The sequence below is a fragment of the Penaeus monodon genome, chromosome 37, assembly GCF_015228065.2.
Source record: "Penaeus monodon isolate SGIC_2016 chromosome 37, NSTDA_Pmon_1, whole genome shotgun sequence".
Classification (NCBI taxonomy): Eukaryota; Metazoa; Arthropoda; class Malacostraca; order Decapoda; family Penaeidae; genus Penaeus; species Penaeus monodon.
Genome location: NC_051422.1, coordinates 20,877,648 through 20,903,841, shown reverse-complemented (window position 1 = coordinate 20,903,841; position 26,194 = coordinate 20,877,648). Strand labels below are relative to the sequence as shown.

General features: G+C 37.2%; 1 protein-coding gene across 8 annotated transcripts in view; it reads right to left on the bottom strand.

Annotated features, from left to right (window-relative positions):
* Positions 1–26,194, bottom strand: part of LOC119596042 (E3 ubiquitin-protein ligase UBR4-like) — a 48,587-nt gene that overhangs the window by 8,572 nt on the left and 13,821 nt on the right. For 5 of the 8 annotated variants that reach the window (XM_037945142.1, XM_037945145.1, XM_037945143.1 and 2 more), the window contains exons 12-70: positions 25,761–25,993; positions 25,140–25,308; positions 24,804–25,018; positions 24,447–24,588; positions 23,363–23,589; positions 23,013–23,228; positions 22,499–22,819; positions 22,187–22,318; positions 21,551–21,795; positions 21,129–21,357; positions 20,817–20,977; positions 20,395–20,631; positions 20,029–20,234; positions 19,554–19,765; positions 19,226–19,407; positions 19,003–19,096; positions 17,674–17,814; positions 17,341–17,559; positions 17,072–17,209; positions 16,746–16,800; positions 16,447–16,622; positions 15,715–16,083; positions 15,356–15,601; positions 15,068–15,202; positions 14,844–14,961; positions 13,906–14,127; positions 13,510–13,710; positions 13,012–13,107; positions 12,682–12,807; positions 12,417–12,550; positions 12,129–12,286; positions 11,603–11,900; positions 11,289–11,497; positions 10,844–11,166; positions 10,405–10,635; positions 10,137–10,253; positions 9,680–10,020; positions 9,395–9,562; positions 9,053–9,211; positions 8,794–8,931; positions 8,052–8,226; positions 7,576–7,907; positions 7,275–7,460; positions 6,967–7,121; positions 6,591–6,747; positions 6,360–6,460; positions 5,956–6,208; positions 5,238–5,435; positions 4,811–4,985; positions 4,160–4,287; positions 3,917–4,023; positions 3,386–3,605; positions 2,271–2,426; positions 1,775–2,065; positions 1,394–1,605; positions 926–1,175; positions 702–815; positions 371–571; positions 33–252 (exon numbers count right to left, since the gene is read on the bottom strand). In XM_037945142.1, the coding sequence (XP_037801070.1) occupies positions 33–252; positions 371–571; positions 702–815; positions 926–1,175; positions 1,394–1,605; positions 1,775–2,065; positions 2,271–2,426; positions 3,386–3,605; positions 3,917–4,023; positions 4,160–4,287; positions 4,811–4,985; positions 5,238–5,435; positions 5,956–6,208; positions 6,360–6,460; positions 6,591–6,747; positions 6,967–7,121; positions 7,275–7,460; positions 7,576–7,907; positions 8,052–8,226; positions 8,794–8,931; positions 9,053–9,211; positions 9,395–9,562; positions 9,680–10,020; positions 10,137–10,253; positions 10,405–10,635; positions 10,844–11,166; positions 11,289–11,497; positions 11,603–11,900; positions 12,129–12,286; positions 12,417–12,550; positions 12,682–12,807; positions 13,012–13,107; positions 13,510–13,710; positions 13,906–14,127; positions 14,844–14,961; positions 15,068–15,202; positions 15,356–15,601; positions 15,715–16,083; positions 16,447–16,622; positions 16,746–16,800; positions 17,072–17,209; positions 17,341–17,559; positions 17,674–17,814; positions 19,003–19,096; positions 19,226–19,407; positions 19,554–19,765; positions 20,029–20,234; positions 20,395–20,631; positions 20,817–20,977; positions 21,129–21,357; positions 21,551–21,795; positions 22,187–22,318; positions 22,499–22,819; positions 23,013–23,228; positions 23,363–23,589; positions 24,447–24,588; positions 24,804–25,018; positions 25,140–25,308; positions 25,761–25,993 (11,370 nt within the window). The remainder of the gene's footprint in view (positions 1–32; positions 253–370; positions 572–701; positions 816–925; positions 1,176–1,393; positions 1,606–1,774; positions 2,066–2,270; positions 2,427–3,385; positions 3,606–3,916; positions 4,024–4,159; positions 4,288–4,810; positions 4,986–5,237; positions 5,436–5,955; positions 6,209–6,359; positions 6,461–6,590; positions 6,748–6,966; positions 7,122–7,274; positions 7,461–7,575; positions 7,908–8,051; positions 8,227–8,793; positions 8,932–9,052; positions 9,212–9,394; positions 9,563–9,679; positions 10,021–10,136; positions 10,254–10,404; positions 10,636–10,843; positions 11,167–11,288; positions 11,498–11,602; positions 11,901–12,128; positions 12,287–12,416; positions 12,551–12,681; positions 12,808–13,011; positions 13,108–13,509; positions 13,711–13,905; positions 14,128–14,843; positions 14,962–15,067; positions 15,203–15,355; positions 15,602–15,714; positions 16,084–16,446; positions 16,623–16,745; positions 16,801–17,071; positions 17,210–17,340; positions 17,560–17,673; positions 17,815–19,002; positions 19,097–19,225; positions 19,408–19,553; positions 19,766–20,028; positions 20,235–20,394; positions 20,632–20,816; positions 20,978–21,128; positions 21,358–21,550; positions 21,796–22,186; positions 22,319–22,498; positions 22,820–23,012; positions 23,229–23,362; positions 23,590–24,446; positions 24,589–24,803; positions 25,019–25,139; positions 25,309–25,760; positions 25,994–26,194) is intronic. The other 3 variants (XM_037945148.1, XM_037945149.1, XM_037945146.1) reach the window with 2 other exon arrangements.

The window sequence follows — 26,194 nt, the reverse complement described above, 5'->3', positions numbered from 1 at the left end:
GAATCACATATCAATATTGCAATCTGCATTACCTTGACTTAGATCTGTGGTAAGGGTTGTCTCTTCTAATGTGGTCAACAGCTGAATTTCAGCAGTAATGAGACTAGCGATGGTTGGAAGGACACCCTTTAGTGCCAAGTAGTATTTCCAGTGAGCACCTAACAGGAGAGTTTGGTACAGGGAGACAAATTCTGCAGCACTTTCTCCTGCCTTTCCTATTTCTGGTAAGAATGTTGTGAGCATATCCAGCACCTGAAAATGACATAAATGAGTAAATCAGCAAGAGGTAAAGGCTGCCTTTGAACTAACATTCACATCTGAAATTTAAAGTACTCAGCAACATGACCATTTCATCTACAAAAGTAATTACCTCTCTCTTGCGTTGGGAGGATGTGCAGAGGGACTCCACCATTTGTGCAGTGACCTGACGAGCCATGCGGGATGATGGGTTGAAGAGGACACGTCGTAACCATGAAGATTCCTGCATCTTTAGATCATATTGGTGACGAATTGTGTGGGCCAGCCAGCGACAACCATACTTCTCGATGAGGTATCTTTCATGGACTTCATCCTATAAAAAAAAAAAGAGAAGTAACAAATGAAAGTTATGAGGAAATACATGAAAACAAAATCGAACACAACTTACAATCTGAACAACATTCCTGAGTAAACTTTTTCTGAAAAATATGTTCACTTCTCACCTTCTTCATTTTACTAACAGCTGGCTCTTGTGCTCTTCTCGCTGATCTCTTCTTCCATGTCTCATAGGAGTGACTTGGGTCACCACTTAGCCACTTACTCACATCTACTCCAACCTTCAATAAACAAAACAGAATATAATAAATGCAAAGCTGAAAAAAATTAGTGTCATCTGCTACCTCATGTTTTATTAACTACCGTTTAAAGTTTATGCTTCAATTCTTACCTTTGAGCCACCCAAGTAAGCAGCCATCAAGTCAGTGGAGGCAGCACTGGAGGCAGATGCAGCTGCAACAACTGCAGTAACAAAGGCAGCAGCATTCATGGGGGTCTTATCCCTACTCTTACGAGGTGGTGGGGGAGTTGGTGGTCTCATCACCCCTTGGAGGATGCGGAGGCAAGGTAGAGTGATGTGCTCCATCACAGTTGGAGAAGCGTTGGATCCTCCAGCCATTAGGAACAATTGAACCACACACCTAATAAAACAAAAAATAACAGGTTTATATTGGGGGGCATAAACTTTAGTACCTAGCTAAAATCTTTGAGATTTTCATCAAAAGTTTCATGAATCGAAAGTTTGTGAATAAATACTAATAGACAAACAAACAAACAAACAAACAAACAAACAAAAAAAAAAAAAAAAAAAAAAAAAAAAAAAAAAAAAAAAAAAAAACATATGATGATAAATACTTACCTTAACCTATACTCCCAACAGGAATCCTCCTTCTGTGCAGATGCTGCCAACAAACCCATTTCATGTCTGACAGCAGCTGCCAAGTCTGGTGATGTCACATGGGACCGCAGAGCCATGCTGATCTTATCCATAATGAGGCGATTCAGTTCTTGTGTGGCTGACAAGTCATCTTTAGTCAGGAGGCAGAGGAGTTGACGCACCTCACTTCGCACCTACAATTCATCAAGCTTCTATCAGTACATATACAACTAAGAGGCAGAGATAGCAAGTGAAAGAATTAAGGAAACAAGAAAATGACACAAAAACAATAAAAATTTATCTTTTCATGACTTTCCTTATCCATTCACTTCAAAATGTTCAAAAGCACCAAAAATGACTTACTTGTACAGTGCCTCTCCTTAGATTATATTCAAGGAGATCATTAATGAGTCCATGCTGGCAAAGGGCAGCCCTGAGAGTGGCATTTGTTGCCAAAGCCCGAAGCAGAGTAATGCAGTGCTCTGTGGCTGATGCTGCACAACCATAGCAGCGACCAGCAGCCACCACTCCTTCCTCATGGGTGCTTGCATGAACAACACCACTACGTGTGATAGGAGACACAACATTCTTCTTCCCACCTTCTTTCTGGGACCGATCAAAAGCAACAAGCTCTCGCCGGGAGGCTTGGATTCGCTGGGTAAAATAGAGCATATATTCATCAACAGACTATTCTAACAATTATTACACTACAAATAAAATTTAGTGCAAAAATCTGTAGTGAAAAAATCTGTACCTCAACTTAGTATCATAAATATTAAACCAACCATGGCAGGAATCCCCACTAACACATACCTGATTTCTCTATGGCCTTAAATCAATAAATAAATAAAACACAAACCTGAATAACTTTGGATAGATCATCAAAAGAGTTCTTGCAATCTCCACAGTACTTCTGAGCCAACTGCTGGATGGCTCTGTTCACCTGAGTGCCTCCTGAGCTGCCTTCATCATTACTTCTTGCTGCTCCTTGCTCACTTATTCTCACTAACAGCAGCTGATGTGGGATAGAAAAAATTGCATATGTATACACACACACACACACAAATATATATACATATATATACATATATATACATATATACATATATATACATATATACACATAATATATATATATATATATATATATATATATATATATATATATATATATATATATATATATACATATACATATACATATACATATACATATACATATACATATACATATACATATACATACACACACACACACACACACACACACACACACACACACACACACACACACACACACACACACACACACACACACACACACACACACACACACACACACACAGGGATATCAGGATATATATAATATATATATATATATATATATAATATATATAATAACAATATATATATATATAGATATATAATAAATATATATATATAATATATAATATAATATATATATATATAAATATATATATATATAATACATATATATAAATAATACATATATATACATAATAATATAAAAATACATATAATATATATAATATATATATACAATATAATAATATATATAATATATATAATATATATATTATATATAATAATACAATATATTATATATATATAATATACTATATATATATATATATATAATATATATATTATACATTTTATATTATCAATTATATATTATAATATATATAATATATATATTATACATATATATATATATACATATATATATACATATATATATAATAATATATATATAATATATTACTATATATATATATATATATTATATATATATATATATTACTTTTTTTCTTCTTCTGAGAGAGAAATTACAGCATGAAGTCTGTGTTCATATACATCAATGAGGAAAGTTGACAAATGAAAAAGTAAATTATTAATGGCTATAAACCAGTAAAGTAAAAAGGTGCAACCTTGCAAGAAAGCAATAACTACCTCCAGAGTTGGTTTATATGCTTGCAGCTGCTTGTATGAACGGTCTGCCTTTTCTAGTAAGTTGTTGATGTTGAGAACTGCCTTTTTACGGTCATCTTCATTTTCTATGGGATCCACAGCACAGCAAGGTCGACATTGTAATGTGTAATCAAACTTGGCATACTTACAGTAACCACAGGCATTGCAAAGGAAGGGATCTTTCTCGTCATAATTGATGGCCCTAAAAAGGTTAATAAAATTTAAGTTAAAATCTTATCAAATGTATAAACTATCAATATGGAAAATCACACAAGAACAATTCTCTAAATACCAACTAATATGTATCAAAACCAATAAAATTATCTATTATTTGTGTAAAAAAGGAAAATCTAAAACTGTTCAATCAAATAATAATTATGTAAATATGTATCTTCATATTTTTGTGCTTCCATTCTCTAAAATAAATACATGGATATGTTGTTCCAACACACAAAACTGATAATAATAATAAAAAAATAAATAAATCAACAATAATAACAATAATAAACAAACCTGCATTTGTGACACTGATACACATTCTCTCCACAATTAGCACATACTCCTGGCGATGCTGGCACTGCTGCTGAGCACCGAGGGCACTGAAGAGTTTCTGTTGAGGCCTGAAATAGATATACAATACACCTTCGTTTACAATAAGGGAACCACATAGCTGAAAAACATTTTTAAATCTAACTGCCTGAACAAAGAAATTATTCTCTTTTCATTTCATTGTCATTATACTATTGTAAAACTTACCTGAAGATTCTCATAGAAGTCAGTATATTCAAACATGAGGTTGCAGGCAATAATTGGCAGAGGGAAATCAATTTTGACCTCAATCTGACCAGCAGATAAGGTCACCTTCTTTGCACGATGCCACATGGCTACCAAGGAAAAGAAAGAAGAGTAATTAATATGCAGAAAATGCCTCCTAGTATCTGAACATCTTATCAATTAATAACATTTTTACCACTTGGGATCTCATAATATTAAATGCTTATTGTTAATCAATACTGAAGCCTTTGAATGAAAAGTAATCCATTTCAGGGAAACTAAAATATAAACCTATACATCAAAATCACAAAGGGAAAAACAAAGCTTCTGATCATAATCAGAATTACAGAATTATTTTTTCACAAACAGTTAACATAATATGGACAATAATGTCCGCAAACTACTGAGTGTGATGATTATAGTGAGTGATTGTTATTGTTATGAGTGTATAAGGCTTATTTTGTACCAAACACATATATGTTACAGCCAGTAACAACTGCCTCTCCAAATACATGATAAATATCTAAAAAACAGAAGGCAACTATAAGTAACTATAAGTTAAAGAAGGAAAAAACAGACTAAAAAAAGAGTGTTGACGAACAAAAATGAGAAAAAAATGAAAACATTTCTTACCAGGTTTGTTCTTCAGCTCTACAACAGCCTGGACTGAACGGTTGTTGTAGAAAACATTGAGGGTACGGACCATTTTAGTGCGCTTCAAATCAGCTATACGTAAAGTCAGTCTGCTAATCATATGACTGCCAACAAGCTTGACAAGCTGGGTTGTTGTGGTGAAGCGAGAATCCACCTGCAAAATATTGTTTGGTAATGTAGTTCTCCCTATATTTTTTTGCCTCCTGCATTCTATAAATGTCTTTATTATACAACAACAGAGTATACAAAACCCTTTTCTTAATTAGTATAAATGCAATATTTCAATGAAAAAGAAATAGTAGACTTTATAAAAGCCAAACATTTCAATGTAAACTAATAGTAAGAACATGTAACAAAAAATAATGAATATCAGTGGCACTAAAACTAAATGTTAACAAATACCAACCTTGACTGTGGAAAGCTTGACACTTGTGAATGGAACTTCTGGGTTATTGCATACAAGGCATGGCTCAGATTCAAGATAATATCCATCAAATTCAACTAAAGATGCCAAAGAGTTGTAGAGGTTAGCATTCGGATGGTTAGCAAGGAGCTGTGACTGAGTGCGGAGGACAGTGACAGCTCTGTTGATGTATTCAATAACCTGGAGGAAAAAGAGCACATCAAACAATGATTAGAAATGTAATGCACAATGCTGATAATATGGAACTATAAAAGAAATCAATATATTTGATCATTATTATTACCTTCAATGAACTACCGTTAACCCTATGTGCTGGGAAGGCATGACATGTCTCTTGTTTATTGATTTTGTTTACAGAAATTCCTCCACAAGTACTTAGTGACCAAGATGTCAATTACCAGCCCTACCAGTTTCTTTGATTTTTGAAAGGAATTTGTTTCACCTTTTGTTGTTATTAGTAATTTAATTGAACTGTAAAAAGCATAATATCAATGATAATAAAAACAATCTTGATTTTAGGAGTAGGAGGAGGAGGAGAAAAATCCCCAAAATTCAAGGAATGAGCAAATCAGGTGAGAACACTTTCGACTGCTAACCGACATCTGAATGGCTGAACACTTGAGTGACAAAATTCATAGTGGACAGTACATATAGCCATGTAAAAAGGGTTAAAAGTATTAATAGATAAAATTCTATATACCTTCTTTTCACAGTGTTGAGTCTTGAGAGAGAAATAGCCCAAGAGATCAACAAACTGTGCAGCCTTCCTGCCATAGGCAGGCAGGTGTGGCCAAAGTGACCACATGAGAGTAAGGAGAGTATCCTGGTCCCTTGGTGGGGAATGGCGGTACAGTGCTAGGACTAGTGAGTGTGCCTGCCAGCGTACTCCTGTTGAATTGGACTCCAAAAGGAATGTTCGGACAAACTGACTGATGCGGTTACGGTCCAAGTATCTGTAACACAATTATTATATTATACAATTATCAATTATAAAATTAGACAAATGTAAACTATGACATTCAGCTTTATTGTCACTTTCTTATTTCCATACTGAATGGTCTACAGCTTAACCACAAAGGATGAACTGCATAAACATTAACTCACCTATTGATCTGAGCCACAAGTGCAGCACAATGTGCTTCTTCACCACGGCTTTCTCCTTCACTATCTTCACTTGAAGCTCGTTTTGTGCTGCTACTTGAGCTCTGTTAAAGATGACATATTTGTACTATCTTGATAATAATGGCTAGGACATAAATTATAAACAAAAAACAACAGTATGGCAAAAATTAACATTCATTATGTCAGAACAAAAGTAGATCCAATTCATAGTACCTTCTTGAAAACACTCACTTTGGAACTTTCTGAATTCTTTGACGTAGGACAGAGTGCTGCCTGTAGGAGCTGTAGCACTGTAGGTGCAACTCCTTCCTCTAATAGGCATGAGACTTCCATCAAGAATCCAAGTACACTCTCATCTTTCATGCAGTACCTTTAAATTCAAAACAAAGGATTAATGCTGCGGCTGCTTTTTATATCTACATCAAAATATATGGAGAAATTATAAAAAATCTGAATTATATAAAGAAAAATGGAAGGATAACAAGTTAAAGATGAAGAAAAAAATAATTATATGCACCAATCTAGAATAGTACTATAAATATACAACAAAATATGAATAAGCCTCTGAATTATTTGCACAAGTACTTACTTTTGCCAATTTGGTGTTCTAGAAGAGGCAATGTCTACACATGACTTCAAATGCTCAATAAGTTGAATAAGGGAGTCGTATGGCAATGCAATTGGTGTCAAGGATGCACTCCCTGAGAAGCTAAACCCTCCTTGTGCACACAAAACTTTCACATCCTGTTTCAAGATGAAAATTAAGAATTAGTTGTAACATTTATCTCCAATGATTACAGAAATATTGCTGGCAATAGAAACAAAATATAAAAAAATATTTCAGAACATTTCATCAAAGAAGATAAAGCCTTCTTTAAAAAATTAGTAGTAGTTTACCTTGATGTGATAATCCAGTGCATGCATGTCCCTCATCTGGCGGTACCTGTCCTTGTGGCCACAAATGAAAAGCAGCAACTTCCGTACCTGACGTCTCACAACTGGGGTCTGTTGAGTCATCATGTACTCACACAGATAATGAGACCAGGCTGGTTCAAACTGGCCCCCTTCCCCTAATTTCTTCATCTGAAATATGGATGAACAGACTGAATACCTTACAAAAAAATTTGCTTGTAATTAAAATGTATTATCAAAAAATCTGAAGCAGACAAGCTATCCATTTAATGGCACTTTTTCATACCTGATATGGCAGCCTCAGAACCATTTCTGTCAACAAGTGAGGGAAGGCTGCAAAAACATCATGGGCATGTCCCTTCACATACTGTCGTAGGAAAAATGGAGACATGTCAGGTGGAAGAGAAAGTGGTCGAGGTTTTAGGAGGCCAGCACCAATGACAGTTCCTCCTTGCTCTTCAGATGTTGCTCGCCAATACTCCAGCAGAGCTTTGAGGAAGGAGAGACAATGTTCCATTGCTCCTGATCGCACTAAGCACTTGGCTGTGGCCTGTGGAATCACGCTGGAATTATCGCTGCTCGATCTGCCACCAGACTTGCTTCTTGACATCATTACACCTAAAAGGATAAAAAATATGTATGAATTCATCTACAGGAAACTTATATAGAAATCAAAACCCATAAAAATGACAAATGCTTACTAACATTAGTTTCAACTGACAAACAATCTGTCATTCCAATTTTCTAATACTTGGCACTTACTCAGCAGTCTCATCACAACAAGCTGGACTTCCTTGCCAGGCGTACGCTCAGAGACTGTTGCTACATCAATGCTGCTCATGTTCAACTGAGTGACTAGAGCCATGAGGACAGCGTCCAAGCTTGTGCGGTCTCTCGTCTCATTCCCATCTAGGTCAGAGGTTAGCATCAAGAGGACCTAGAATCAAACAAAATGAATAATCAAAAATAAGTATCAAACATTACATATAAATTCTAAAATCTCCTTAGCAATCTATCATGCCAAATTAATACCAACACTTTTACTGAATATAATGTGAGGACAAAACCAATGAATATAATTACTAATATCTTAATCCAATGCCAACTGGTATCAGAAATCCCTAAGTGTCATAAACTCTGGTGATTTTTGGCAACATTCAGACACTGGGTGCGGGAGTCCACTATGTGTAGTGGAACTTCCCAATCCACGTGCTTTGGTGCGTAACTACATGTACAGCTGTAACCCGCAGACCAAGCAGTATGTTATAACACTTGTACACGTGATCCATCCATAAAGGGTTAAAAGCAGAAAAACTATGAATTCAGTATAAACAAAATGCAAAGAAAAGGAATATGTGTAATGAATAAAAAATCTATTAAAGAGAAGTCCTTTTTTTACTTACTGCAAAATTACCTGATGATTTTGTAACATAAATTATGTCATTTCCTGTCCATCTTTGCAACACCTTCCGTCATTTAAGCTGAGCCTTCATAAATAACTTACTTGGAAGAAGGGTATAGTTGTAACTCCTCCAACAGTTGATAGAGATGGAATGCGCTGTACCAGGGCGTCTAATAGAGCCAGACGGAGTGTATGCAGTCCTACACCTCCTTCTGGTAATTCCTCCTCAACCAAGTCACCCTAAGAAATATATTCAAATAATTTATCTGAACTTATAATATTCCGAATTACATAGTAAATAAAAAAATACTGGTTAAAATATAATTATACACAAGTATGACATATCTTAATGAAAACTTACCTGAAGTGTGGTGGGTAATGCTGACACTCCATCACGAAGAGCTGCTGCTCCAGATTCTTGCCCTGTGTCTCCATAGGCTGAACTACGTCCTGAAACGTTGTGCTCACCACCCAAACTCTCCACAACAGATCCTCCAGATTCACTTCCGGCACTTCCAGCCTAGAATGCAAGTCAAATAAAAAAATAAAAAGGGTACATAATACTTCTCAGATTGAAAAACATCCATGACTCACTTAATTGGTTAATGATAATTTCATCTCAAAGTCATATGTCATCACTAAAGAAAAAGCTTAGAGGAAATATAAATCATTAACTGAACAAAGCATCAAAATCATATCTAACATGTTCTGCTGGAGAGGCTCTCAAGTTTGATCCATCAGTGGCTGCCGTAGATCCATCGCCATCATCATCATCTGAGCCATTAGCTGAGGCAGTAGTGTCAGAATAGTGTCCATTTTCTTGCCCATCAGCACCTTCAACATCACCAGCTTCTGCTTCCTCTCCACCATCCTATAAATAACATTATCATTATTGCCTAATGTTTATCAGCAGCACAGACCATGATGAAATAACAATATTCCAGACTAAAGAAAATATACAGATACACCAAATGATGACTTAACTAACCTGTTGACCTTCCTGTGCATTGGCCTGAGCTCCACTACCAGGCATTCCTCCAGCAGCTAGTACTTGGAGACTATGGAGGACTTGGCCACTTAGTCCCTGCAGGCGATGTAAACCTGGCAGGCCCCCTACAAGCCCTTGCAGACCTGGAGGAAGATTACCCAAATCTGCAGGTGCTTGCCCTTGGTCTTCATGCAATGAGAGTGCAATTGCAAGTTCTACCATGGCATCATCGTCATCAGCAGGGAGGTCTAGCATGCTGCTCATCAGTGCACCTCTCAGGGCCAGGCCACCACCTCCTCCTCCAAGGGCTCCTAAGGCTTCTAGGCCTTCTCCACCACCACCTGAAACACAAGGTAGTTGAGCTTATTTTATGGTCTCTAACGATAAAGAAAATACCCACTGATTTGTAAGCAAATAGCAAATATGTATAAAAGATACTTTTCTCTCCTCAGCTTACCAGCTTCTGCAATTGACTCTGCAGCTTCAGCTCCCTCAAATGGAGGTTCAACTAGAGCAGCCCCAACTGACTCCTGTGTAGCTGTCGTTGTTTTTTCAGCATCATCCACACCAACGCCTATTTGAAAATCATTATTTAAGTCATAGAATATTATCAATTAAATTTTACTGAAAGTATTGAGCACACAATCAATTAATACAATCTCTAAGAAGACTATTACTCATCAGTGATCTTAATGCATCATCTGTGAAGATGTAAATATTCTTACCTGGTGTGGAGCACCTTGGTGGACTAGGGATGAACACCTTGCGTCTCTTGTGTCTGGGTCTCAAAACTCTTATCAGTGCCTGTTTAGCACCAAAACTTACACCTGTGTCTGTACACAGTAATAGCTCTGTGTAAAGTCTTACAGCTAGTGGCACTACAGATAGGGAACAGACTGTATAGGCATGTATAATTTCCACCACTGCTTGTACTGTTGCCTCAACATGAGTAAGTCCTGCAAATGAGCACAAAACATTTCACATTACTCTTTTATAAAAATAATCTAACAAGCATATACTGTTGCACATATTTAACAATATAAATAAATAAATTCACCTACAAGTAGTGTGAAATACCTACAAAATATACAAAAAGGCTAAACATAAAATAGCTAAGATTTTACAGCCTGAAACAACTCCTCTTTATAAATGCCTAAAACTTACCTGGCTGACAAACTGGTGTCAGGAAGGGATTTGTTGGTTTGGCACCATGCAGAGCCCAAAAGACTGTCATCAGTTGTGCTAAGAAATGATTATCATCACAAGTAATATCATTGCCATTGCTGTCTCCACCCTCAAGTGTTGCTTCAGAGTCTGATGTAGTGTCTGATGCCTTGCTTAGTGTGGAGTCTCCATCTGACTTCTTTGACATGGAAGCATCTCCATCTGTCTTTAGCCCGGGAGAAGAGATTGGGATGTCCACCTTCTTGGAATCATCTTCAGAAGGTAACAGGGCCAGGTCACAGGATGGTACTTTCTCAGTATACCTGTAAAAACAATCAACTAACTTATAAACCAAACAATATACCCATACAATGACTCTGTATACTATAATGATGAAAAACCTACATATTTGTAAATCAGTACTTTGGATAAAATTTGTACATACTTGACAAGATTATGAGGTCTGGCAACAGCCACATTTCTTGCTGTGACAACAAGCCTATGGTATGCCTCACAATCTAGTTGATGAGGATCTGTCACACGGCATAAACTGCTGAGTGCTTCTACCACATTGGCAAGCTGTGCTCCATCCTTATGATTATGATATGCAACTCTGCTTTGATGTAAGGAGGCTAGCAGAGTTCGAGTGTGATGCTGCAGAGAAAATAAACATGTTAGTATCAGAATAAACTAGGTGACTACAATATCAATTTTTTCACATAAAGAAAATTTAATAAAAATTATATGTTTTATAATTACCTGCACAGTTGGTGGGAGAGGAAGATTTAGCAATTTGGTTGCAAGTTCTAGTGCTCCAGCACGGGCAACAATCTTCTCAGCTGGTGTTGCTACAAAGCATCCATCAAGAGTCTCAAGTGCTGCTGACACAAGGCGGTCTACAGCAGTCAGTGGTACAGGGGTGGTTGTAGTGCTGCCTCCAGCTGACGTTGATTCTGAAGAGGTTCCAGAGGTTCCAGCAGTCCCAGACCCACTCACAGTGGTGGGGAAGTCCTCTGGTTCTTCAGGCCAGCCAAAATCATCTTTGGTCTTTCCATATCTAATATCAAAATAATAAAAGAGTAAACTTCTCAAAAAGAAAAAAAAATCTAAAGAACTACTTAAAGTAAATAGACAATAAACTTCTGTTGTGTAGAAGTTATATTTCAATACTATGACAATATTTTATATATAAAATTAATAGCTAATAAAAAAAAGAAAAAAAAAAAAAAAAAAAAAAAAGACAAATAACACAGATTATACACTATAGAAACTGATCTGTACTCACATCTTTACAGAGTCAACAATGGTTACATTTGAAGGGTCTGCTGAAGGTCCAAATGTGATAACAATTCGTTTGTCTGCTTGTAATGATTCCTCCCGGGTGAGGGGAACATCAAACCAGCGACTGCGTGTCGCAGCAATTGATACAGTGCGACCAAACACCTGAAATGATGTGAAATGTATTTCTCCACCAAAAATGCATGCACCTTTTACACCATCAAAACAAAATATTAAAAACAAACACCTCCCCAACTGACCTCTCTCAGATTTTAAAATTATCCATAGCACTAACCTCCAAGAATGCTGGCACCCTTTGAGTGTCAACAGCACCAACAGCAATTCTAATGCCACAAATCACTAAGGTGGAGTCATTATTAGTAGCCTCTAACTGGAAGCCACCTGGCTTGGTCGATGCTATGTACATTCCTGCAAAACAAATTAGCATATAAATTTTATCACTAGAATCTTACCATATACTTCAAGATAAAATCTCTAGTAAAAAAAAAAAAAATGTAGTAAATATGTAAAGTTCTGAAACAAAATGTTTTGAAACTTACCTTGACTGTTCAACCTGTTCTTCAGTTGCTGAACATTATACACTTGAAGAAGATCATTGCCACCAAACTCAATATCGTTCATCACTGAGCAATGCTCAAAGAAGTCAACAGGGAACACAATGGATCCTAAAAGATAAAAATCCAATAAAAAGTGCTTTCTTGGACTTTTCCATAAATCAATCAAACATCAATGTACTTATTTCTATGCAAAAATGACATTGAAATAAAGGATTCATGTATTCTGGGACAACAACAACAACAACAATGATGTGGATATTATTTACCTGGAATAACACCTAAATCATTTTCTGAATCTATTTCATAATTTACCTGAGGGTCTTCCAAGTTTGGGTGCTTTCTTCTTCCTGGAAGGTCTAAGAGCTGAGATGGCACTGACACTCTGCATTTGAGGCGATAACCAGAAATCTGTAACAATTATATCAGTAAAAATGTTATCTAGAAACTATCCCTTCCTAAGTGGATTTCTTAGCCAAAACAGAGTAATACTATCTATTCATGTAATTAACCTATTGCCACTGGGCATGTCATTTACATCTATGCCATGCTCACTGAGTTTCCTTTACTAATTATTGGCTACACTTGTACTAAGTCACCAATGAGCAAATTCGGAATACTGTCTATCTCACCCATTTACCCTTTTCCTTGATTTACAGAGCCATTTATGTGTAGAGCCATTTCTCACACACAAACACACACGCAAGCACGAACGCACGCACACAAAACAAAAGGGGCACAGTATTTTCCCGGTAGCGTTGAGTTAAATATAAATAGCAAAAACTATATATATCATCTGAGCATCAAACAAACCTGTTGTCTGTGGATTTGCATTGTAGATTCTAAGGGAACCGTCTTCACACAACAGGATAAGTGTTGTCTTTGCTTCATGATTAGGGGACCAAGAGTGACGCAATGCCACCAAGTCTGTCATTTTGCTCTTGGCAGGTAGTACCTTGATCTCTTGGACTAAGATTTGGTCAGGCTTCACCATCAAGATCACAGGATTGTTACCTAATTGGGAGAATAATTTCAAGTTAACAAATACGAAAGTCATAGCTTACTTTACAAGAGTAGTTGATTTTACCCAGGCAAATGGATCATCTACAAAAGAATATTTGTTCAAACAACATTACAAACTGCATTTTTTTTTTGTTACATAAATACCAAATTATATAAATAAAAATCATTACATGACAGCACACTTACTGGACTGAGTAAGACATGTGATAAGCCCAGGATGGCCAGTGACTTCTCCCCACTGACACAATGGTTGGGGTGCCATCTTACTGCCACTGCCACCACTGCTGCTACCACTGCTGCTGCTACTGCTACTACTGCTGCTGCTGCTACTGCTGCTACTGCTTCCTCCAGAACCATTGCCTCCCTTGACACTCACTGGGAAAAGTTTCTCAACCCGTTCGTTTTCACCTGAAACAGAATCCAGCATATGAATATCTTTTTTTTACTGTAACTAATTATGGTTATAAAACTATTGAAATAAAAAACTCAAAACCTCAAACTAAATTCTTTACCCCCCCCCCCCATTAACTGGTTCTCATCCAATGACATCTAGAAAATTAAGTTCACATCTAGAGACAGTTTAAAAAAAGCTTTAACTTGAAAGAGTGACAAATTCACAGAGAGGAGTATGACTGGCTCTCTCTTGCACCTGAAGCCATAGAAAGAGGCTGATTGGGTCAGACTCAAGAAAATAGGAAGGAAATTTTGGCAATCTTTATCATACAGAACTAAGAATTACTGCTAGTCTCAGCCAAGTCCTTCAAGTGTATCCATTCAATGTGCACCTAGACAAGTCTCACCAAAGCCTAGCTACCCTACCAATGATGACCACACCCACAAATCTGTGATCCCTCCCACAATTCTACACTTCTTTCATCTCCACATCACAACCTCTGTAACAGCAGCAGAGGGTAAATGCATTTTATTGTGTTTACATAATTTCTGACTTGTAAAGGAGTTTATTCAGGAGAGGAATCAAAATTTCATTTGTGGGAAAGGGAGAGGCTGCAGAGCACAGTGCCACAGGGTAAAATAAAGAGCTTTTGTTGGCAAGATAAATATGACAATTGTACTTGCAAATGGAAATGGGAAAGATGTCTCTTACTGTACAAGGAAATACTTACTTATGGAGACAAGTGGTGCAATGAAGCTCTTTCCTTGAGAATAGCTGAAGCAGAGTACTTGGAGAGTATGGGAGTAGTAAACAGATACTCCTCCTCCTCCAATCTGGCCATTGCAGTCCTTTTGGGATATTAGAAAAAAATAATTGTTATTTTTGCTCCATGGGTATTAAACCTTTCATTTGATTAAATTAATTCAAATCCTGACTTAATGTTAGGCAACTTGCCTTGAGATCTTGGTGTTGTATCTGAAGCACATTTGTAACATAGAATGGTCCATGTTGTGCAGAACTCTCCTCACTTAATACTTGTGTGTAAATGTAACCAGATGAGGCCATGGCCACCAAGCAGCATCCTGCATCCTGTAAAATGAGAAAATCCAAATTTTGTTAGTCTTTATAAATGACTTGATTTTATCAGAATCTATAATATATCTGGTATTAAGAAACACATTACATATCACAAGATGGTTCAAAATGAAGGATCTAAACTATTTTCCATAGAACATGTAATACCTGAGTGCAGACAAAACAGGCATCCTTGATCTTCCCAGATGGCAACAGGAAGAAGTACTGAGGTGAGAGTGAGTCAATACTAAGGTCGTAGATTTTGACAAAGTCTGCTGTGATGAGGGCTAATTGCGTTTGCTGGCCTGGCAGCCATACAGCACGAATGATGTAGTTCCCAGACTCCAGTTGAGGATGCAGGACTAAATGGTCTGAAACACTTCCAGCACTTGCAAATGTAAGGACATGACAATCCTGTGGGAGAGAAATACATCTTATGAAATATCAGAATATTATGTAAAGTAAAATGTTATGCAGCAGCATATAACAGCAAAATGTGTCACTGATACTTCTTGAAGATGTCTTACCTTAAGACCACAGACAGCCAGGTAATCATCATTGGCAGGGTTTGCTGTAATAGAGAGCACTGTGAATGGCACTGGTGCTGAAGAGAGTCTTGTGAGGGTAAGCTTCCTCTTTGCGGAGTCATGTTGTTTAAGCAGAGAAGAAAGTTGGAGCACAGTGATCTTGCCCTTTTCATGAGAAACGGCCAAATGCTGTCTCTTTCCACCAGGAGAGGCAAGGCAACACATAGCAACTCTCCTGATCATGTGAGCTGACACCAACTGGCGGATGGTCTGCCCTTGCTCCCCAGAGTAGTTAAGACGGACATTTTCAAAGGCTCCTTCCTGGGACCCAAGGGTGGCTACCATCAATTGCTCTGATGGCTTAACAACCTGGAATTTAATGAATTCTTTATACTATTGACTCTCCTAAACTCTAGTGTAAAAAAAGGACAAAACAGATTGTGTGTGACAAAGAAGTTTATTATTATTATTTTTTTTTTACAAAGGCCTTCTCCATCAATTCTACATGAGGTTATCTCCAACAAATAACTTGTGGAGTGCAAAGGAAAGATGAGGCTACATAATTCATTTGTTTTCTCTTATTTAGTATCTTATTTATCTATTTCTTTTTTTACCAAAGAATGTTGTATCTTCAAGCTTGTATTACTTTAAATTATAGAAACATTTGAAAAAAAATATGATTTTCTGATTCTGTACCACTCTATACCATCAATCTAAAAAAATAAAACAAACCTTTGAATCATTATGAACTTGGTGCAGAGCAGTCAAAGCACGCTGGTACGACCCCACAGAGCTGGACTCCATGGAACTAGACTGAATAGTGGGCATCAAATCAGACAGCAAGTCCAGGACCGTTGCAGCCACCTCACTGCTGCTCACTTCCCCAACTAGGAGGTCTCGTACATTTTCTGAAAATTGCCAGGGATGAGGAAATCAAGATCCACTTTCTATTCCAACAGGATCTATAGTCTTTTACTACAAATTGGATTTGTATAAATGCCATTTCTAGATGAGAGGTCAGTTTTACTTACCTAGTTTCTTAGCTAATGCTTGTCTCTGCTTGTGTGTGTCATCACGATGTTTATCCTTGAGAAAGAAGGTAAAAGAAATTGTAGTTAGATTTCAATATTCACAAAATTTTGTTTTACATGGTAAAGGTATTTCACATGTTAAATGCTCTAAAACATAACAATACATATAAAAAATCACATAAAAAAATATATAACTTGTTTTATTTCCAATTAGAGCACATTACACTTCCCTTTTTACTTAAAAGGACTTCCAGTAACACTTCAAAAGTAATTACTAAATGTATGCTATAACTGCGACATGGGACACAGCCTCCTGATATACTTACAGACTGAGTTCCTTGAGAAGGTGAAGATGGGCGTCGTCGTAAGGAAGATGGAAGGAGAGGCTCAACACCAAATGCTGCAGGCCCACTGGATGATCCCCCTCCATCCTCATATGAGGCTGGACTCCGTTTGACAAGAGCCTGGCACATAAACACAAAATTGTCAACCTTTCTCTTTGTATAAGGACAAGATCATTTTATAAGTGAAAGGGTTAGTCAATATAATAACAATATTAAAACTAAAAATTCTAGAGAATTCAGAAAAGACAAACCTGACATGAGCCATCCTCTTTTGCACCACAGTCACAGAAGAAAGCTCCATATTTTGCATAGGTGACATCATGACCTCTGTGACATACCCGGGCACAGACTGTACAAACTCCAACACCATCAACCATACGACAGGTATGGCAGTGATACCAGTGTTGGTGCATGAATTCCTTTTGTGTCAATGTAAAAGTGCACAGTTTGTTGCACATACTATCTTCATCCTGCAAAAGAAAAAAGAAAAAATTTACATTAAACCATAATGCTACCAAGACTTTCACAGAGTCCAATATACACATGAAGTTCAATTAACCAAATCTACTTGCAAAAATACTTACAGAATCTTCACCCGCACTATCGTCATCTTCTTGTGCAAGGTCATCAACCCAATCAGAGTCGGTGTCGGCTGTTAGATCTAACTCATAGGGAGGTGAAGTCATGCCACTTCTGTAAGCAACAGCCCATCTCTCACTGCTCACCTATGGGAAAAGTGTTAACATTTAGTATTTTACATACCTCATCTAAAGGTGAGATACAATACACTGTTACATGTTATGATACCTTATTTTCTAAACCTTTAATTACCTTGTAACATATCCTATTCAAACTTACTGCAAGGTGTGGGACATAGTTTTCATCAAGATTTATGTTTCTTTAAACAATATTTATATTAAAGATAATCTGCTGTCAGCCCTAGGAAAATATTTCTCTCTTAGTATTAGCAAGCTCATTAAGATTTCCTTGTCAATGACTGTCTGAATTAATAAATGCTTCCCAGATTTTTCCTTGCATGACAATAGCTGTGCTAGTCTTCAGAACCAGTGCACCCGAGTTATTTTTACCTTTTGCATTTAACCAGTACTATACTAATAATTTATGGCAAATTGCTCTTTGTGTTTTTCTGTTCCCTCCTTTCTTTGGCAGTCAATATACCACCTAGAGATTTGATTATGACAATTCTGATAAATCAAAAATGTTCCTTTTCTATCTGGACGGTCTGGTACATGCATTCCCTTCTTTTTAGGTTGATTATGCTGGGTGTATTAATTATCTTTTAATCTATTTATAACAGGTTCACATCCTATCACATGACAGACATGCACAGTTGAGCCTGCTTCAAGTTGTGCACACAAAATAATAGTGCTTGTTTAACCCTGGCTGTGGTAACTGAGGGGAAACAGCCTCTCAAAAATAGGCTTAAAACATCTTGTTGGTCTCATTACCTAGAGAATCATTTATGCCCCAGCCAAGAGTATTGAGAGTGGGGTAATTTTATGATTCCCACACTTCTAGTTTTTCCCTCAGACAGCAAGCTCCAATGGATAGTTTGGTATTGAACTGGGGGCTCCCATCATAAGTGGGTTAATCAGTTTTATCTCATGGAAGCTGAGCTAATGAGCAGGAGGAAGAGTGGTTGGGATTTTAGAAATTGCCTATATAGGTTTTTCTGTTATTCTTTGTTTTACCTGGTCCTTGGATGTGCTGTGCTACAGTCCTAGCTGGACAAAGTCAATTCAGTTGACTATGATCACAATATCATTAAACACAAAAGCATAACTTCCATCTGTCAAATGCTTTATTTGATTTCTACTGAAAAGGCTTTCATGTTTTTATAACAGGCTAAGATTTTCCCCCATTTCACTGACCAAAACTGGTATAATACTTACTTTGAGAGCAGCAACAACATCACTGACATATGAAAGAAGATGACACATGGCCTCCAAAAGTCCCTTGTCCTTTTCTCCAACCAGATGTTGTTTGCTATAAAACAAAAGTTTATTGATATAAGCATCACAATACAAATCACTCTTGATACTAATAAATCACACAACTTTCTTTCCAAAAACAATATACTAAATATACAAGGTTATAAAATCCCTTTACACTTACCACTGTGTAACCCACTGTATTGCAGCTCTGAAAAGAGTCACATGGCCAGTTCCTGCACCTGCACTTGCCAAGGATGACATGACAGAGAGGAGATGTGTCATACTGGATAAGCCCTCACTGCCTCCAGACACCAAAGAGGAACCCAAAGGAACCAAGGAGCGAAGAAGGGCATGTGCTATCTCCTGAAAAGAAAATGAAAGGGAATTCATAATCAGTAGAAAAGTACTGTAGCAATATTCTTCAGAAAAATCTGTTCTCATATTATACTTCGACATGAACACAAATTCTTAAAATTACTACAGTCTACTAAAATGTATGAAATACAAACCTCTGCACTCTGTGTGTCCTGTGTAATAATATAAGCCGTAAGAGTCCGCAGAAGTTGCCAACTACTTGGTGTTGAATCCGAGTCACTGGTGGGTGCAGTAGTCAGCAGATTTGTTGATAGCCAACCTTGCAATATTCCTGACTCTAACCAAGAGCCAACAGATATACGACTGCATATAGATGCTAGTGTGTGGTCATTTGGATTCTTCTCAGCTACAAAATGGGGGAAAAATAGCATGTATGAATTTGGGTTTGTTTATCTGATATCTGGATTCACATCTAGTCCTCTAAAAATTTCCTTTCCATTTTGATGTTAATTCTCAAATAAAATAAACATTAAGTCAACATAAACTTTGCATTTCCATTGCAACTCTGAAGTATATCAGTCAGTTTACAAAACAAAACTACTTGAATAATCTCAGATAGTATAATATCCTACAACTCACTCTCTACTACATAGAGATGCATTCACTTACCTAGTTGGAAGAGTCGGATAAAGAACTTGATAATGTGTGACGGAAGGCTTGACGATGACATGTCCCCACTTACAGGTGGACTCAAAAGAACTGAGGCAAATTGTGACTCTGTAAGGAATTTATCCAGAGCTAACTTGCCAGCTGACACCTCTAGAAGTTCTTCCAGGAATGTTGTACATCCTTCTAAAATCTGCTCATCTATAACCCTGTAAAAGGTCATATGAATGAGATTTGATTGACAAAATTTCAAGAGGCTTAATATATTAAAGGAAAATTATAACTTTCAATAATAAAGGTTGCAAGAAAGAAAGAAACCTGACTACATAATTCACAGTACTACATGGCTGCTGTTCTTTCTCTACTTACCCCTCGCATGCTGCTGCAGATTGCAAGAGAGACTCTACATGAGTTAACAAATGTGAGTAGAGTGTTAGCTGGAACTGGTCAGGTGAGGTAGAGGAATCCCCACCTTCCTGGGCTGGAAGGAGGCGGTCAAGTGCCGTGGAGACAGACTCCGAGACATGGTCGCAGGTGGCATCAACAGCCAAGCCAACCAGGGTGCTAGTTAGTAGTCCCCCTGTCTTTTCATCATCACTGCACCAACTAAAGAAAATGTATTATCAATATTGCTAATGTTGCATTATATTTATGCATGAAAATAAAAAACATCTAGATGAAGGAACATATTGTTGCATATCATAATTTTTTCATTCTTTTCTTTTTATTTTTTATCCACTTCAGTATCACAATATCTCTAAATTTAGAATTTGTAAATGTATTATACTAACCTTGCAAAATCAGTTGCAAATGTAACTAGCGTGTGCATCACATGTTTTAGGGCCAGATTGATGGTAAAAGCTGGCTGAGCAGAGAGGGTTGCCACATGACCCATGACAACACCAGACACATAGGTCTCTCCTGGTAGCACATCACCACTCATTGTGCTTCTCTGTAATGGAATCATAAGAATTTCAATTACAAATCAAAATTATACTAATTTTTCATTTACAGACATCTTATCCCTAATGTTCATAAAATTTAACAAACAGATCAAAGTCAATATCTAATACTAAGGAAAATTTGGCAAAATAACTACTGACCCATGCATGGACTGCTGGAAAATCTGACATTGTGTTAGCATTCCAGTTGTCCAGAGCAGTTTTCAGTGGTGCAGGGAGAGCAGCCCTGGTTAGGCAAGGTGGGTGTGGACCGGCTCGAGGAACGTGGCCACCAGACACAGCAAGAACAGAGGAATATGCATCAAGGGCTTCAATGGGTAGTTTGCTACCTTCCTCCAGGACACCATTCATTTGCTGTAGAAGACTCCATCTGAAATGCAATACAGTGTCTGGTTATATGATACAATATCTTACCACTGAGAAAACAATCACCATTTGATACCAATAATCATATTGTGTATATAAATACACTTAAGCAACTACATTCATAGTCTATATGTTTTTTATTAATTCTATAATATTTATGTACTCAGATGAAAAATATACTTTTAAGCAAATCATACCTTGTAGCATATGCAAGGGCTTGAATGAGGCTGAGTAGGCCAGATATTGGTAGTTGATCAGCTGAAATGTCTAAAGCACGAAGCAGATCACTTCCTTCACTTGAGCGGAAGTCAATGTCACCTTTCTGACATGCTTCATCTAAAGTCACCTGGAGGCGAGCCAACACTGTGTCCAACATGTAGAGGTCAGAGAATGCAGGCAACTGTTCTGATGTTAAGAGTGTCCCTACCATAGTGCTGTAACCCTGTAGGAGAAAAAAATAAACCCTTAATATAATTTCATTTTCATCTTTTTCTTTATATCTACTCAGAACAGGAGCTGAAAATGATTTTATATATGGTTGGGACTATGACTATCAATGGCCTATAGTTGCCTGTCCCTACTTCCGCAAATGAATATTTTCTCGTTCTGGATGATAGATAGTTGGACTCTGAAGCAAAATGGTGTTTATTGATTTTTAGGTATGCCATGCACTAAAATGTATCACTCAGACAAGATTTGTAAAAAAAATTCTATCAATTAATAGTATTTGGAAAACAGTAATGATAATAATAATAATAAATAAGTAAATAACATTTGAAACATATAATAGGTAAATAAATCAATCTATTTGTGCTATAAAGGCAAACACTTACTTTATTAAGGAGTGAAGTGATAAGGTGGTTTGCAACTTTTAGATCATGTTTAACATTACACATAGTCTTTGCAACAGATTTCAACAGTGCATCAGCTTTCTGGGTAGTCAAGCTTTGCCTCACAAGTCCATCCTGAAACCAAAATTGAAACAAATAAGTTTAAGAAAAATGAAATACTGGACATAAATATAATCTTCAGATAAATTGAATCATATTCAAAATTCTTTCATTCTATTATCATAACCAAAATAACAATATGTCCATGTAATGAATTACAATCACAGTAAAAAAAAAAACAAAGAAAAACAGTACCTTAATCCAGCCATTGAATATCTTGTGTGATGCTCTTGGGCCCCACAAGAGAGCATGTAACAAATGGGATCCTTCTAGTTTGGCATCAGCACTCGCCATAGCTTCCAGGGCTGACACAGAGGGAGGCATGGTAAGGAGCAGACGGTATGACAAGGAGAAAGCATACTGCACAGCACATAGACCAAGATAGCTCAACTGGGGGTCAGAGGTAAATCGTAGACTAGGGTCATTCTGGCAGCCCACTCCAAGGAGATTGACTAGTGTGTCATACAGTGTACTGTATTTGAGTGTGTCTGGAGTTGCAAGGATGAAACTGCAGGCCTGTGAAATTACAAAACACATTAATATTAGGATTATCATACAAAGATAGATGTTGTGCCTATTACAGTTTTGTTTTATCACAGAATTCTCTTTATCAAAATATAATTTTGCTTTTGCAGTCCATTTAATATCTTGTTTCAGTAATTAGTTAATTTTTAATAGCCAAGAGTACAAGGAAGGCTGTTCATCTCACCAGTCCATCAAGTTTGGGTGTATCCTGGGTATTTGTCTCGGCAGGAGTGAGTGTGTAGAATCTTGGACGAATTGCAAAATCATCATGAGAATAATTCTTTCTAAAGTTCTCTTCCAGATCTCTCCATACATGATACAACTTCCCACCTGAGCCCAAGCTAGACTCCTTTCCAGGGCTTTGGCTTTCACATATAGGTTTAAACAGATTCCATTGGACCTGCAATGTAAACAAATAATTCATTTAGCAAATATTACAAGACACTACACCAAGTAAAATCCTCACTATCTGATAGAAAATACATTCAATGATACATCCTATAAATATGCATACAGTAGATATGATATATTCACCTGCTCAATCAACACCTGAGGAGCCTCATAAAGATTTTTCATAAGGTAATCAAATATGAGAAGGAGTCGTGCCAAGTGCAAGATCTGAGTGTCTCTCATGGGAGTACCGATGACTGAAGACACATTCACTACAGCAGATGCTACGCTCAGTAGTACACTCTTCTTCTGCATTAGTTGCAGTGAATGGAAAAGGAATAGCAGTAACTGAGCATGCTCCACATTCAAATCTGCAAAGGAAAAAGAAGGTTAGTTATCAATTAATTTTAAAAATATAAACAAGGAGCTCTTTAACAGAAGAAGTGATGCTTTCAATGGTAATAAATACTTCTGAAGCATTTAAACAAGCTTTAATATAAGCAAACTAGACTGTTAATGTGATGATCCAGTGGGTCTCTCAAACAATTAATCAATTAAGAGGCACATGGTGGAAAATCAACTCTACTGAAACTACAATACTTTAAATTAACAAAAAATCCCACTCTCAATGTGGGTATATTAACAATGCAAAATTAGAGCCAAATAAATGTTATCACATATTTATCCTATATTCCATAATTCATGTAATCTTTCTTAAATCTAATATATTTCCAATTCATTTTCAAATTGGATGTTTGCAAATTAATTGCTTCAAAATTTCTGAAAATTCCATGGATGTAAAGTTCACTATGCCCCATCACATTTTAACGCAATGGCTCCAGGCTAGCTAAAAGCCTCAATATAACTGTGGAAGAAGGCTTTGATACAGCAGTATAAAATAATGGGCCCTCAGAGCTAGTTTTCAACTCAACTCTTGGAAATGCATCTAGCCACAGTGCATGACAGAAGAGCTATATACTCTATAGGATTAAGATCACAGATGGATAAGCTCAGCATAATATATATACAACATGTGGAGGTAAAGGGTTAAAATGCTACATGACTGAAACTGGTCAACAATTTTGAATAACACTATCCAGTTAGATCCCCCAGTAAACTGTAAAATTTTCAAAGTGAAGAACATCAGAAGTGCTTCACTTCCTAACAAAACAGTTCAAAGAATGAGATTGACATCCTGATAACTGAGCTCTTAATGAAGAAGCCAAACCTTCTGTTTCAGCTTCTGGTGCTGGTGGATTTGTAATAGACTTTGTTAGTGTTGTGATGACACGATGCCAGATGAGAACACAAGCTGTGTCAGAGTCGCACTTGAGTTCATCCTTGTCACGTCTTTGGCGTAAAAGCAGGATCTGTAATACACAACATAAACAGTAGTGAAAATAGAACTGATCATGTTGAATGAAATATAAATTCATGAAGAAATAACTTTATAAAGGAATATAATACCCAACCCTTTCACATCTGCCTTGTAGATGTTGCATCAATTACTCTAAGCCTTCTATTCTATCATTTCCTACCCAAGTTGGCTTAAAAAATAACAACAACAACAACAAATGCCACTAACCTGAGCAAGTACTGTTAGTGTCCTAGGCAGGACTTGTAGTGGCCAGTCTCCATCCGGTGTTGAGGGGGAAACTCCTAGCTGTGCAAGAAGTGTATTCTGAAGCGTCTCACTCAAGAGACCAGAAGCAATGACGTTGTGAGTGTAGCGGTAGAGAGCGTATGAGAACTCATCGTAGAGAGATCCCAACACAGGTCCAAGATATCCAGTAAGACTTCCTGATGATCATACAACAAAATTGAGTGGGACTTTTATTTTATCCCTACATATATGTTCACATAATACAGAGATGTTACTCCACATCAACAATCACTATGAAGTGACTATATTCTAACTTACCTGAGTCTGACCGGGCAGTTTCCCTGTCTAAGTCCCTAATGATGGCAGCTAGGACTACCATGTGAGTTTCAGCCAATCCTGCACGAACATACTGTTGCACGTAGGCACACTCACTCTCCACAAGATAACTGTTCATCAGCAGGAAGATATGTGATGCCAAAGAGATAAACTGGAAACAGAAAAAAGAACTTTAGCTGTACTACTATTTCATACAAAATTATGAGCTAGTGGAAAAAAAAAAAAAAAAAAAAGATAAAAGCATAGTCAGGAAGGCCTAATAACTGAATCCTTGGTAGAGTCATTTATGTATGAGAAAAATAATAAAACAAAATAATAGTGGACAATATCTATACATGCACTCCCAACATCAATGTGTTTATTCTATTTCCTTTTACCCATTACTGCCAGGTCACAGTCAAGCGGGAAGTTCTGCTACATGTAGCAGACTCCTGCTACATGTAGTGGACCATGGGTCTCTGACACCGAGAGATTTCTAATACTGTCACTGAGAGATTAATAAATAGTGCCATTAGGCACACTGGCTTCAAAACAGCTCATTAATAATTAAATTAAATCTGCTATCTCTAGGTTTTACAACATACATCACACAAGCTAACTTACCCCATGAGGCTCCCCTTTCTCAGGAACAATGGTTGTGACTTCAGAGTTATGACGGTGAGGGGTCTTGGCTTGGGAGTCATCCGGGGAGGAGGATGAGTCACTGTTCCCCTGGGCAGCTCCTGTGGTGGGGTCATCCCCTCCGTCGCCTGGGGTACTGGGTTCCTCAAACCACGAGCCAATGATAACTGAGTCGTCGTCTGTGGCGGGGCCAAGCACCGGGTTATCACCACAGTCTGCACCACCCCCAACACCAACACCACAACGACAGCAACCACACAGACAGAACACAGGTCAATAATGCAATTTGTGCTTAGTGAAACAGGCATCTGTGAGGCAATACTGAAACATTGCTTGTTGGTGGGAGACTTTCTTGATTTCTTACATTACTTGCAATTGCCCATACAAAATAAAAATCAAAATGTAAGAGCTGTTTA